The sequence below is a fragment of the Eupeodes corollae genome, chromosome 3 (assembly GCF_945859685.1).
Source record: "Eupeodes corollae chromosome 3, idEupCoro1.1, whole genome shotgun sequence".
In the NCBI taxonomy this organism is placed as follows: Eukaryota; Metazoa; Arthropoda; class Insecta; order Diptera; family Syrphidae; genus Eupeodes; species Eupeodes corollae.
Window position 1 is genome coordinate 13954482 of NC_079149.1, and position 15148 is coordinate 13969629.

The following is a 15148-nucleotide window of genomic DNA, read 5'->3' on the forward strand; positions in this document are numbered from 1 at the left end:
GTTAAAGATATTTATAACGAAGTCTTGAATTTTTTGAGAAAATTTACAATAGTTTCTCAGTTACCAAATACAACGAGTGTGCTTCCAGCATAATACCAAGTTTCAAAATTAACGCATTCTCGAACGGCGATTTCAGATGACAGTTGACAACACGTGCCCGTATCTACTACGACGTTGACGTTTGTATTTTCTGTAGGCGCATTCGGTGTTTTAGTTCTTTCATCTAAAAAGAATTCTTTAAATATTTATTTTAATATAAACTAATTGTTATTTTTAATTTAAAAAAGTTCATTTAGTTTATAAGCAAATAAATATGGCGATGTTAGCAGAGCCCCGTCAAAAGAGACGCTACCATTTGACGCCAAAAGGAAAGCCTCTTTTCGAAGGTACAACTAAATTTACAATAAACTTCCTTTTTTCAAATAATAATTACCCAAATGTGTTCACTTTTCTATTTTCCAATAGACACTGATCGTTTTGGGACAAAAATGCTCGAGAAAATGGGATGGTCCAAAGGAAAAGGCTTGGGTAAAAGCGAAGACGGCACCCAAGATTTTGTTCGTGTAAAATATAAGTCAGACGAAAGAGGTTTGGGTTTCCAGGTGCGCGATGACCAATGGACCGAACACGACAAAAATTTCAATGGTCTATTGCAAAATCTAAACGGTGGTGTTGATGGCAATGGTGAAGCTGATCCTAGTCCTGAAGAATGTGATATTATCACACCAACAGTAGGTTTGGGATTTGCTGTAAAGTCGTCCAAAAATAAGAAGCTCAAGGAACACATAAGCGGTCAATCTCTGGAAGAGAAATCGAAAAAAAGCAAAGCCAGAGTGCATTATCAGAAATTCACCAAAGGCAAAGACATGTCACAGTACAGCGAAAAGGATTTGGCCAATATCTTTGGTAAAAAGGCAAGTCCCGACGAAACCAACATTTATAGCCAGTTTCAGGCATTCAATGCGGGAGGAAGCGATAGTGATGACAAGAAAGTAAGTGAGCCAGAAGAGCCTGCCAAAGTTTTGCCACCAATCATCAATACGGGTGTTTCCGTGAACGACTATTTTAAAGCCAAAATGGCTGCTCTCAAGGAAAAACAGGGCGGATCTGAGTCTTCGAACCCATTTAATAGTAATGTTAGAGTAATAAATAATGTTGAGTATGTTATTCCAAAGGCGAAAAGGAAAAGAAGCACCGATGGAGATGGGTCAGAAAATGAAGGGCAAAAAGTTCCTTCCAAAAAATCGAAAACACTCGAAGAAGAGGAACCACAAGAGCAAGAATCAGAGGAAGCTCCCCCAAAAAAGAAGAAGAAGAAAAGTAAAAAACATTCCGCTGAAAGTGAGGAAACAGAGGTGATACCTTCGGCAGATGTGGAAAAAGAAGAAAGTCAAAAGGAGAAGAAGAAGAAGCGAAAGAAAGCTGCAGAATTAGAGGAAACAATCATTGATGAAATCAAAGAACAGGAAACTACCTCAAATGAACATCAACCTGACTCAAACTCAGAATCAAGTTCTTCCAAAAAAAACAAAAAGAAGTCCAAGAAGTCCCGAGAGGAAGACACCAATAAAAATGAAGAAGACATACAAACCACTCCATGTCCTCTTGTAGTGGAAGACAACGACGTTCCAAAAAAGAAGAAAAAGAAGGACAAGAAAAATTCAATTATTATTGATCTTGATTCAGAAGAAGAAAAGGAAGAAACCCCCAAAAACACCAACGATACCCCCAAATCCACATCAGAAGTCAATAATATCAAATCTACAAAATCTAAATTGAAGAAGAACAAAAAATCAAAAACAGAAGTAAGTTCGCATCAAAACAAAGATTTGACTTCTCAACCAAAAAACTTTTTACTTGATTCTTATACCATTTCTACATTCTGTGCAGAGAAATTCCGCAACATAGAAGCTCATAAATTCGAAGGATCAAATTTAATGATCATCGACGGCTATGGACTAAGTACAAAATTAAAATTGAACATAAAGAAAATCCCCGGCGATGCTGACCGAATCATCAAGCTATGGAGTGGGACATTGGATAAATATACACATTCGTCGTCGAAACTTAAAATATACACAACTTATATGAAGAAGGTTAAACTGGCTAGGAGGACAAACAGCAAAATACCAGATTTTAAATTTAAGACTTTGAAACGTAAAAACGCATTTCAATGTTTTTAGTTAGTAGGTATACTAATTTATACTTTTTAGTTTTCAAGTTGTGTATTTTTGTATAAAAAAAATAAAAGTTTACAAATAAATAATTTAATGTTAAATTTTATATTTTAATAAAACTGTTTAATTTATCCAATGTGGAAAACTCTAAAAGTTAGTTTTAATCTTGTTGTTTATAACTGAAAAATAGCAACTTATTAAATACGCACGATGATAAAACTTCATGGAAAAAAGTAGAACTATGATCAAATTAACCAACATATAAAGGAGTTCATAATTTCGGGCTAAATGGATAATTAATCTTTGTTGGAACAAATTAAAACAAAAATGGTAAAACAAGATTTATATCCCCATTACCATTGGCGAGTCGAATGAATAAACGTGTGAGTGCTAGAAATTTGTATTACCTTTGGGGAATTGAGAACCGTTGCAGAGTGCTTCGAGTAGTGGACAAAAATAAAAAAAAAATTATTTTATTTCTTTGTTTTAAGCTATCAATCTGTTTTTAAACATGTTCATATACTTAAATTTGTTTTTGTTTTGTTTTTTTGTTTTTCTCTTCTTCGTTAACTAGCGGGACTTTTGTTAGCAATTGAGGTAATTTAAGCTGCAGTGCAATTAAAAGTTGTGATTTGGTGCGAATAAGTTTAGCCCGTGTGGTAAAATTATTTTTTCTTCCATTTTTTTTTGATTAAATATTGAAAATGGATACATTGGGAAGTGGTATGAGTTATTGTTTTAATTTTTTCTTTGTGAATTTTGGTGATTTTTTTAAGAAAATCCCTTTTTTGGGGCTTAAAAATTAAATAAACTTAAGCCTTAAAAAAAATGTTAGCAAATGGCAGCACAATTGTGTATGCCATTATAATCTGTTGTTGTTGTGCTCTAAGAAAAAGTTAACTTTTCTTGCTACTTTTTGCTAACCTTCAAATTATTTGACTTTTTGTAGGACAAGGTCAAACCATTAAAAATGAAAAAATTTTCGAAAAATGGATTTCATTCGATAAGAAATCAAAGATTGAAGGTGTTATGCAATTCATTTTAAATGAACTGAAAATCAAAAACTGTCCTTCTACTACTAAGAGCGATTTGAGTGAAAAAGTGAGACTTTTTGACAAAAATTTGGAACGTAGGTGGAAAGATTGTTCACGAAACCGCGCTCTTTTTGCGAGACGCCACGGAGTTTGGTTGAAAACTTCTTTCAATCTGCCAAAACGCATTTTAAATTTTTTAGAAAATGCAGAGTATGTTGAAAAACCGTGTACCAGCCGTGGAAGACCGCTCAAAACATTTTCTGATCTATCCCAGAAAACCAAAAAACGTAGAGTTTCTGAGCTTCTAAAATCTAAGTCTACTGAAGAGCTAGATTTTGCGGCAAAAATGTCGAAGCGGTTATCAGGTGGTGAAGCTAATGAAAAAGAAAATAAGCGAGTATTGACACCAGAAGAGGCATTGGCATTATATTTAGATCTTGATCTTTCTGAAAAAAATATAATGTCCTGCGTTCGGTTATCAATTCCTTACATGAAAATTGCATTCCAAGCTTATATAAATTGAGAAAAGTCAAAAAGTCAATGCTTCCAATGAAAAGAGACGTTACTGAAAATTCGGCCACAGTTGATCTTCAGGAACTTCTAAACAAGACAGGGGAAAGTATTGCAGAAATATCAGGCATTCATCATGACATAAATGCAACGCTTTTTTGCAAATGGGGTTTTGATGGGAGTTCTGGCCATAGCCAGTATAAGCAAATGTTTAGCGATTCAGAGAACACAGACGAATTTCTCTTTTTAATAGCTCTATTGCCTTTGAAGCTCGTTGATAATAATACTGGCATGGAGTTGTGGAAAAACCCTCGATCTTCTTCAACCATGTTTTGTCGAGCGATCAAATTTATATTTATAAAAGAATGCCCAGAGCTTGTGAGAAATGAGGAGGCTAAAATGAAATCTCTCATAGGTAAGCATGATAGGCGTTTGTGTTTTTTCTGTGTACCTAGTTAGCTAAATGTGAGTGTCCAATATTGTTTTTAAATTTCAATTTAATCAAATTTGATTAAATCTATTCAAATCTGTTTTGTTTTTTAAGTTAAAACCGTGTTGTCTTCTCTTTCAACATGTTGCTTTCCTTGTGAGAAAATACCTTTTTTTTATTATAGACCAGCTCACTTCGACGTCTTTCACCAAAAAAGGTTGTAATTTCCAAATTTCGTTTAATTTGATGTTTACTATGGTTGATGGCAGTATTTGTAATATTTTGTCAAACACAAATTCATCATCTAGATGTTATATCTGTGGTGCAACGTCGAAAGAAATGAATTCCCTTCAAATTCAAGAAAAACCAACAAGAGAAGAAAACTTTCGGTTCGAAATCTCAACCCTGCACTCATGGATAAGATGTTTTGAATGTCTATTACATATTGCCTACAGACTGCCTTTCAAATCATGGCGAGTTCTGAAAGGCACTGAAAACAAACAAATTTTTGAAGAAAGAAAACGTCACATTCAAAACTTATTTAAAAGTAGATTGGGTCTCATAGTTGACAAGCCCAAGCCTGGATTTGGGTCAACAAATGATGGTAACACCGCAAGACGTTTTTTTCAAAATTCAAAAATAACTGCCGAAATAACAGGACTTGATGAACAGCTAATATATAAATTTTCAATTATTTTAAGAGTCTTGGCGTCAGGATTTTCAGTTGATATAAATAAATTTTCTGAATTGCTTTCCGAAGCTAAAGAGAAATATCTGGAGCTCTACAGCTGGTACTATATGCCTATAAGTGTACATAAGCTACTGATACACGGTCCAGACATAATTTCATCTTTTGAAATACCTATAGGGCAGCTTTCTGAAGAGGCTTTAGAAGCAAGCCATAAGGAGTTCCGCAGAAATCGCCTTTCTCGTTACTTTTAAAGTCTGATCCTTTCATATCAAATATGAGAAAAACTGATACAAGGCTTTCGAAAGCGGACCAGAATGATATCGGGCCTTATATCAAAGCGGATGAAAACACTTTAAATGTATCATCTTCATCAACTCCTCTTGAAAACTCCTATAGTGATCTTTCGTCGGAATAGTTCTTAATTTTCTTTAATAAATAGACATTTTTTTATTATAAATTATTATTTATACAAGCAATAAAAATGTCCCTTACGTACATACATACTTCAGAAAATCTTTTATTCTTATATATTTTGTGGTTGTTCAATATCCGTATTATAACTTTTGTACATCCAAATAATCCTAAAATTTGAAATTTTTGGTTTGCAGCTAATATATGGGCGTGGCAGTGGGTGGATTTGGCATTATATTTATATGTAAGTTTTTAATTTGCCACCGTCTTAATACCTGTAATCACTTTTGTACAAAAAGTTTTCATCTAATTAACTTTTGGTAAAAGGGGGCGTAAAAAATGTCTTATCTTAAGTGAAATACGCTATTTATTTAATTACCAAACAAATTTTTTTGCTTACATACCTACATTACTTTCAAAAAATTGATTTTTGTCCACTTCGTCCATACAATCGACGCACTGTGGCGTTGATTCCACTTAAATGTCATACATTTTTCGAAGATTGATCTCATTCTATTGTCGCTATCGAATGTTCGTTGATTTGAACGTCATTCGTGTTACTTTTTGTCAAACGTTCATAATGTGTGAGAAAAGGTCGAAGCTTATGTAAAAGAATAATTCATTTCTTTTAGATAGATAGATAAATTCTTTATTTTTCTTTTATTAAAGTATAACAATAATTCTTACTAAAGAATAAGGACATGGCAATTCTGCCGTCTACCTGATTTGACATTTCATAATGCAAGAAAAATATTAAAAGTAAAATAATTGAACTAAATAATTAATTTATAAAATGTTAAAAATAAAAAAAAAAAACAATAATAATAATACAACAATTCGGTTGGATTCGTATACTTAAATAAATTAGTTAAGGAATAGAAAAAACTTGGTAAGCAATCATTAACAATTTTGATATGATTTGAAACACAAAAAAGATGTCAATTTTAATATGATTTGAAACATAAAAAGTTTACAATTTTAAAGTGATTTGAAACACAAAATTAAAATATTTTAAATACTTTTAGCTTGATAAGTAAACATTAACAATTTTGGTATGATTTGAAGCATAAAAAAGATCAATTTTAAGGTGATTTAAATCACAGCATTAAAAAGCTTTAAATAATGGTAACTGGCCGAATGATTAAACTTTACGTTGGGAAACTATTTCGGAAATGTAGGGCGTTCTTACAGAAATTATATAGGTGGACTACCCTAGCCAACCATTTTATATCTCCTGAAGTCTATTTACAGTGAAATGGCTTTCATTTAAATGTAATCGACAAATTTCCTGTAATATTGGGCATACCGCAAAAAAAAGATGTATATCTTCTATTTCTCTTCTGTTACATAAATTATAAATTTGTGGAAGATCAGCACGAGGAGGCACATAGTAAAGATTTAAGATTTGCTCTAAAGATATAACTTATAGCTTTGGTCGATAATTCATTATTAGTTATAATACTTAGCTTCTAATGGTAATTGGTGATTGAGGTTCCTATAGGTGTTCCTGGAGTATGTTGACGAAGCTTTAGAGAGATAAGATATATAAAATCAAAGTGATTTGTTTTTAAAAAGTTATTTCATTTCAATATAAATAACAAAACTTAAACACAACATATAAATTATAAATAATTTTATTTTCGCGACGAGTTTCGGTATTATTATTCCATTCTCGGGCGTTGTGTTTAAGATTTGTTATTTATATTGAAATAAAATAACTTTTTAAAAACAAATCATTTTGAGTTATTGAGTATATATTGGCGTTACACTAGACTCCACGTAAATAGTATAATTTGGTGTTTAATTTGGTAATCTAAACAAGAGTTTGAAAAAATGTCTTTGAATTGCTTCAAACTCCTCGAAAGCGAAGTATCCAAATACTTGAGCACCATAGCACACACAAGTGTTGACAGTTGCTTGAAAGCCCCGAAGTTTGGACACAAGATTGATTTTTGGATTGGCAAAAAACTTTGGCTATAATAAACTCAAAGCAATTTTAGCCTCTTTGCTTTTTAGTTTGACATGCTTAGAAACATTTTAATTATGCGTTAGCAAAACTCCAAGATATTTAAACTCTTGCACTACTTCAATACGTTCATTATTGAGTGTTCAATTCTCTTCCGGCAGCCTTCTTTTTTGACGCGCTTCAAAAATCATTATTTTCGTTTTGTTTGTGTTAACATTCAAAGCCCACCTCTCGCAGAAGGAGTTCAATGTGTTTATTTGTAGCTGCAGAGTGAAAGGATTTTCAACTAGTACTTAATCGTCTGCGTATAGCAAGACTTGCACTTGGATATCGGTATTCCTCTTGGAAGTTCATCACAGATATCGTCCATTCGGCTCAAAATGCAACCTTGTGGAACACCCGCTGTTGTTTCAAACCAATCCGAAAACTCTGATCCATCCCATACAGAGGCGCTTGATGACTCCAAACATTTTAAATACATCATCAGAAATTTTCGGGAGATCACTAATAATGAGAGCTTATGCATTAAAGCCTGTCTGTTGACCTTATCAAATGCTGCTTTGAAATCTACAAAACAAGCATACAATTTCTTTTTCCTTTTCAATAGACTTCCTGGCAATACTGATGGTAAGTGTAAAAATGCGATTCATCGTTGAAAAGCCCGACCAAAAACCAGCTTGAAACTTGATTAGACGATTAGTGTTCTGTATCAGTGAGCCTTTCGTACCGAATTGAAGTTAGAATCTTCCTCATAGAGTTAAGAATAGAAATCCCTCTGTAGTTTTCCGCAAGATTTGAATCTCCTTTCTTGAAAATGTCAAAAATAACTCTTTATTTAAGTTTTTTGGCACATAAGCATCATTATATAACCTGCTAAAGTACTCCACAAGAAAGTTCTTAAATTGATCAGTGCTGTTTTTGTAAAAATCGACAGGAATCCCGTCTATGCCTGGATCTTTGTTATTCTTCGACTTACTCAAACTTGTTTACAGATCACTCCAAGATATTGGACTATCTAATTCACTGACTGTGAAGTTGGAAAGTGCGTAGGAAAAATAATAGCAGCAAGTGTCTCAGCTCCGAGAGTATTCACCTTATTTCTGTTACGTCCAACCAATTCTCGAACATTACTCCAAAATGCCGTTGAATTCTTGCAGTTAGTAAGTTTTTTTGCTAGGTTGTTAAGGTAACCCGTTTTTTCGTTGCACATAGTATTCCTTGTTTACATGTAGGTAAATATTTTTGAAATTTAAGCCTTTGTGGGTTTAAACAATTTTAGATGCACAAAAGATAATTTACGTCATCTTTTGCAATCGCTATCGAACCATACGTTTCTAGGATTAAACCGTGAGTTTGGGTTGTTGTTAGGTGACGGAGCTGACACTTTAATAATACGTATTAAAGAGTTACACTGTCGGTTTAAACGAGATTTATAGAGTTGAGCATTTTTCTCATTCCAATTCAATTTCAAAAATATGTTTTCTTTTATAAAATAACATGAATCAATGCATTTTTATTCAGCTGCAAGGGAAATAATTAAAATCAGTACGAAAAGTTAGTAGAACTAATGGAATAGAACCCGAATGTAGCGAGAGGTGTTGCAGAGTTTCAACAAACAAAAGGACTATTGGGACTAATTTGCTACAACCTTCAACTCACTTGGGCCACCAAACTCCCAATGGAAAAGAAAAATGATTGAACGCCGAAATAAAAATATAAATACTACCAAAGAACATTGAACGTTCTCCTCTTCGGTAACACGTTTCAAGAACTGACTTAAGATTACTGGAGTTTCATACAAAGGAATCATGGGTTGGTCCAGAATATCTTGAGTCAACATAACGAATACACATTTAATAGTCACGCCCCTTTAAAACTTGAAATAAAAACCAAAAGATACTCTCTGGGAAAAAACTTACTATCATTGCGTTTAAACTGTGATGTCCTTTTCTGCAAAAATACTGATGGCGCAACTCAATCGGAGCAACGATTTCTTTATGGTTTCCGTAAACACATCCTATTACTCCTGGTAACCTGGCCGTTAAAAAAAAATAGTTTAGTGCGTTTTGTTTCTTATCGAATGACATGTTGAGACTGATCCAGGGTTCGTCATATTTTGTCTTCAATTGGACACACGCCTTCTTTTAATACCAAGGAAACCAAGGATTGTGATAGGCCTAAGTCAAATTCTTTTCCTACACTGCTCTGATAACTCCTACTAGCAAAAAATCTAAAGGCAGAAGCTAATTTTAGTATAGCAGGATTAAGGAGATGCTTGCATTTTTAAATTGGCGTTTCAACTTGTTTAATACGAATACAAACGCTTTCTTATTCAGTCGAAAATATGATCTGAAACTTATTAGAATTAAAACAACTTCCAGTAGGTACAAAATATTTGTTCTACTTACAGATGATTAGGGAGTTCCAAGAAATTAGAGTTGTCTCGAATTGCGCAGTCTTTTTCGTTTTCTCTAAAAACAAATCTATGTTGCTTATCATTTTGGTTTATTTTGCATTGTATGTAGTTTTAGAGGCAAACTCAAATCCTGTTGCTAGGCTTAGCTAGATACATATTTTGATATGCGGTGTGGATTTATGACGTCTCTTAAACAAGAAAATGTTTTCGTTTAAGACAAGGTTAGATTTGTAAATGCTCTTAGATAGTCTTTAGTAGTGGTAGAGCCGTTTTTCATAGCCCTTTCACACCTAGGTTAAATATTAATACCTTCCTACTCTTGTTGCCACTAGTAACAGAAGAGTGGCCGTTAGCAGCCACAACCACCTTTTTGTGCCAGTCGCAGGAGAAACGGAAGTGCCGGTCCCACAAGTTGCGAAAAAAGGAGGTTCGCCTGTACAGAGGTTTGCATTATCAAGATAAGGGAAGTTGATTAGGAGGTTACCAGATATACCAAAACTCTATATGCAACTGAGCTACTTTAGATTGGGGTCCCAGCCAAGTTGACCATAGGTCATTCAACTGCTAAAATCCAGTCCACTGTGAACAAAAATAAATGGACGGAAGGGATAGGGCGGAGAGTCAGAAGATGTTAAACACCAATCTGACATTAGGAAATAAGATAAGGATCAGAAGGCAGCATTTAAATTTAGCTACAGAGAGAATATATGAAGGTACGCCAGGGTGAGGACTATTGGACAGCTCATATATGATGGATAAAGTTCTTGCTTCTACAAGCCAAAACTCACCAAGCTCGACGTTCAAGTAGAAGATGGGAAATATAACTTGTTTGAAATCTTGGAAAGTTTAATTGTTGATGAATAAAAAATAAGAAATTCAAAAATTTTGTCTCTTTTTTAAAAATTCGATTATAGCTTTTTCAGCAGCCAAGTTGTGATCCCAATGCCCAATCTACTACCTTAAGTAACTTAGAGCTTACCTTCATTTAAACGATCTTTTTAATCTCTCTCTTTTAAAAAAATCAACATACAACTCAAGCTAACCTTGGCAATCACAATCCTTCTTTCAGTTCGTTAATCACACAAGAAAGTCTGATGGGTATTCATCCACATTGTTCTTTAATAATGACATTTTTTAAACATTCATTCGCACAAGATTCTTCTACCAAATCAAACCTATTTTAAGTATTTACCAAATTTTTCGTTGGGCCCATTCTTACCCGATTGCATTTCTCCAACAGCCGTTAAAAACAACCTTTTTCTCAATTTAACTGACCGGGCCCTGATGGTCATTTGTTTCTCTCCTCTTTCAACTGCTCTATTTAAAATGTTTATTTATCTTTATCTCAAGGAATATTTCCAAAAATATGAAAATCAATGATCTTTTATAACTCCAATTCACAAGAAACGACAAGATTCAAGATTCAAGATTCAAATATTTTATTTATAACAAATTAGTTCTTACAATATAAGTTTCAACGACAGTAATAAAATAAAATAATAATAAGACAATGGCGTTGCCGTCTGTCTGGTAAGTTGATTGAAATGCAAAACATGTTTTTCGAATATAAAAATAAAATACAAAGAAGCCTATTTTCATAAAAACTTGATTATCTTTTTTTTTTTTTTTTAAATAAAAGTGTAAGCTATTTTGTTTCTTATCTAAATTCTGTTGTTATATTGTTTCGGTATATAAATGCGGATACAATAAATTTATAAAGAGCTTGCCAATTGCAACCATTTAGGAGTCTCTTTGTATGTTCCATTGTCAACGAGCGTTCCCCGAAGTAAATAAGTCTTAGATCTTTATAAATGGGACATATAGCTAAAAAATGGAAAGTATCTTCTTTCGCTTTCATATTACAAATTGTGCACTGATTGGTTATAACGTTTCTATATGGTGATCCATTCAAATTCAGCATTTCACATCTTGCTCTACATATTAGTGATATTTGTTTCACACTGTAAAGGTCAATAAAGTAATTCTTTTCGTTGAGATTATAGTTAAGCCCTGAATAAATAATTCTATTGATTGATGATTTTGCTTTTTCAATGTTTTGGGTACGGTCTTGTGAGTCGGATATTTCCAGAAGATTGTAGCATTGTTGCTTCAGAATTGCTAGATTTGTGTATTGTATATTTAGGTCTATTTCACATTTTTCTGCCAATGAAATCCAATAATTAATCCAATCTAATTTATGGTCAAAAGTATACTTAACAAGAATATTTGGAAGTCTGTTTGATGGGTAACAGAGAACTTTATGTATATAATCAAAATGTAACTTTAGAGTAAAATGAAATATATTTGGAAGGCCTGTTTCAAGCATAAGTACATAATTAGGGGTATTTGAGGGAAGGTGGAATAACTTTTTCAGAAAGAAACGTAGAAGCTTTTCGGTTTGTTCGTATTGCTTAAATCCCCAGGTCTGACAGCTGTAACACATAACTGAGCGCATAACACTTTCAAAAATTTTATACTTAGCTGAGAGTGGTATTTCATTTTTACTAATAATATCCTTCCATGAGGCGTTGATAAGGTTTTTTGAGGCTTTTAATTTGTTTTCAAAATGTTGTGTGAATTTCATGTTTGGTTCTAGAATTATACCAAGGTAGCTGTATTTCGTGACAACTTCAATTTGCTGCCGATCCAGAAACCATTTTTCATTTTTTTCTAATTTTGATTGTCTATTCTTAATTATCATAATTTTCGATTTCTGGAGATTGATCTCCAAATTCCACGTTTTACAATAGGTACATAGTTTATTGATCATAAGCTGTAGACTGTGAGCTGATTCTGCGAATAGAACAATATCATCTGCGTATAGTAAGACCTTAAGAGTTTGCTGGGCTATGTGAATACCTGCAGGTAAATGTTCTGTAATGTCATCTATAAACAGGGCAAAAAGAACGGCGCTCAAGAGGCATCCTTGCTTAACACCAGAACTAGTTTCAAACCATTCGGAAAGATTCTTACCATCCCAAACCCTTTGTCGCGTGTTTTTATACATATTTCTTAATACTCGGATCATTTTCGTTGACATTCCTTTCTGCGATAATTTGAAAAATAGCGCGTTGCGGTCAATTGAGTCAAAGGCGGCTCTAAAGTCAACAAAAAATGTGTATAGTTTTCTATTATTTCTAAGAAAGTATTGTGAAACGGTTGTAATTATGAAAATATTATCGACGGTAGAGTAACCTTTTCGAAATCCTGCTTGATATTCACTCAGAACTTTATTTCTCTGTTCCCATGAGTTGATCCTATTCAAGAGAATAGAGGCAAATAATTTTGCAATTGAATTCATAAAAGATATGCCTCGATAATTACTTGGTGTACTGATGTCACCTTTTTTATGGATTGGATAAACTATTGAATCTTTGAATTCTTGAGGTATTTCACCAGTTTTAAATATGAGGTTGAAAATTGACAAAATTTGATTTAAAAACTCAATTGGTGCGTTCTTATAAAATTCGTTTCCAATTCTGTCTGGACCTGGTGCTTTATTATTTTTGGCCAATTGAAGACATACTTTTAATTCACACATAGATATATCACTATCCAATAATTCATCAACTATATACGGTTCAGCAAAATGAACGCTTTCGCATACATTACTTTGGTTAAGCAGTAGCTTAAAATGGTGAGCCAATTTCGCAGCCGATATGTGCACACCGGAGACAAAATTAATGCCTCGTAGAGTTTTAATGTTGTCCCAAAACTTTTTTGAATTTCTTGTGTTGTAAAGTTCGAGTGCGACATTTTTAAAATAATTTTCGCGTTTTTTTTGGCATAAAAGTTTGTAGGCCTTGTTTGTGTTTATATATTGTTCTGTTAGGGTTTTGCTTGGGCTTGTTGTGTTTCTAATTTTTCTTAGTAAGTCAAAAGATTGTTGTCTAGCAATAAAACATTCTTGATCAAACCATTTTTCATTATAAATTCGGCTATTTGATGTAGGGTTTGTAGATGCCACTTTTTTAATACATTCCTGAAGTATTTTTATTTTTTCTTCAGTGTTTGTATCTACAGGAGAGCTAAAACTTTGCATTTCGTTAAGTAATTTTAGCGCATATGCGTCTTTTTGGTTTTCTTTCCATAGCAGTTTGGGGGGTAAATTGATTGTATTGTAAGTTCTTGGGGTATCGAGGTCAAATGATACTTGTAATGGCATATGGTCTGAGAACACCTGTGTTCCCACTCCAAAGTGAGCGATAACTTTATGCCAGTCTCCAGAAATTGCACAGAGGTCAATTACAGATTTGCCTACTCCTCCTAAAAAAGTAAATTCACCATTCAAATCATGGGTAGTGCTTCCGTTAAGGATAAATAGGTTGAAGTCCTCACACATTTCTAAGAACATGCGACCATTTTTGTTTATGACTTTATCTTTTGAGTTTCGTTTTTCTAGAATTTCTGAAGCAGAAAGACTAATATCTGTTGGAAATAATTGCTCTTCTCCTATTCTGGCAATAACATCGCCTATAAGCATTATATTTTGCGAATTTATTGTATTTAGTAACTCATAAACATCATTAAAATCAATATCCCAGGAATTACAATTGATGTATGTAGGCAAGATATAAAATTTTGAATTTATATTATTTATTACAAGACTAATTTGGTTATTTATTTCGGTGAAACTACAATTTTTGATATTTTTGAAACCAAACAATGAACCTCCTATTGCTCTACCGAATTTGTGTTCACGATTAGCCGATACCCATTGCAATTTATATTCCGAAAAATACTTCTCATAGACATTAAAGTTATCTTTTGTAATAAAAGTTTCGAATAGAAAAAAGATATCATGTTTTTTTACAAAATTAAAAAAATCTACATTAAATAATTTGTTTGCTAAACCAGCAATATTATACGATAAAATACTATAGTTTCTACTTTCTAATTTTTTAATATTTTGTTTTTCATTATTCTTTAATTTTTTACTTGCGTGACAGACGGCAACTCTGTTTCAATTACTTTGAACTAAGTGTTGATGTCCTGAACTTCTAGATGGCGCTGCTGTTAGTTGGTGGTTTTCTACAGCTGTGTCAGAGATCACTATGTCAGCTGTATTTGACATACACTTTTTAGTGACACTTGATTGTTTTTGTTTTGATGTTTGATGTTGTTGTGTTGTGTTGTTACTTTTCATACCTATGTCGCCAAAAAGTTCAAAAAGTACTTCAGGTCCATTCCGACTGCCACAATAGATTTCACCTTCATGAGTTGTGTGGAAAGATTTTCCATTGACGACTAATTTGAGTCCTCGGATTTGTGGTTCTTCTGTGGGGTGCTTTGTCTTTATGGCCTTTCTAATTTCTAAAAGTTTGTGTCTTCTTTTCATTTCATTTTTTGTGTAGTCAGGATTAACATATACTCCAGTTCCTTTAAGTTTGTTTGAGTTTTTAAGTAATTTATTTGATGATTGTTTACTTTTCGTTTCTACTAAAACAAGCTGCTGCTCGCCTTTGGATGGCAGTGCGGTAAAATCTTCAATCTCAATTCTTTCTTCCCCTTGA

The 15148-nt window shown here is 33.1% G+C and overlaps 1 protein-coding gene across 2 annotated transcripts; it reads left to right on the forward strand.

The window, feature by feature from the left end:
- The first annotated feature begins 176 nt into the window (after positions 1 to 176).
- Positions 177 to 2312, forward strand: LOC129952131 (PIN2/TERF1-interacting telomerase inhibitor 1). 2 transcript variants are annotated; one of them, XM_056064579.1, is made up of 3 exons: positions 177 to 386; positions 466 to 1805; positions 1891 to 2051. In XM_056064579.1, exons 1-3 carry the CDS (start codon positions 314 to 316, stop codon positions 1906 to 1908), a joined length of 1431 nt encoding a protein of 476 aa, XP_055920554.1. In that variant the 5' UTR covers positions 177 to 313; the 3' UTR covers positions 1909 to 2051. The 2 variants fall into 2 exon arrangements, with proteins under 2 accessions (XP_055920554.1, XP_055920553.1); XM_056064578.1 differs by having other exon boundaries at positions 466 to 2312.
- The last annotated feature ends 12836 nt before the right edge of the window (positions 2313 to 15148 follow it).

Coding starts and splice junctions, on each gene's coding strand:
- LOC129952131 (XM_056064578.1), top strand. CDS start 314: ATGGCGATGTTAGCAGAGCCCCGTCAAAAGAGACGCTACCATTTGACG. Junction 387..465: donor AGGAAAGCCTCTTTTCGAAG/GTACAACTAAAT, acceptor ATTTTCCAATAG/ACACTGATCGTTTTGGGACA.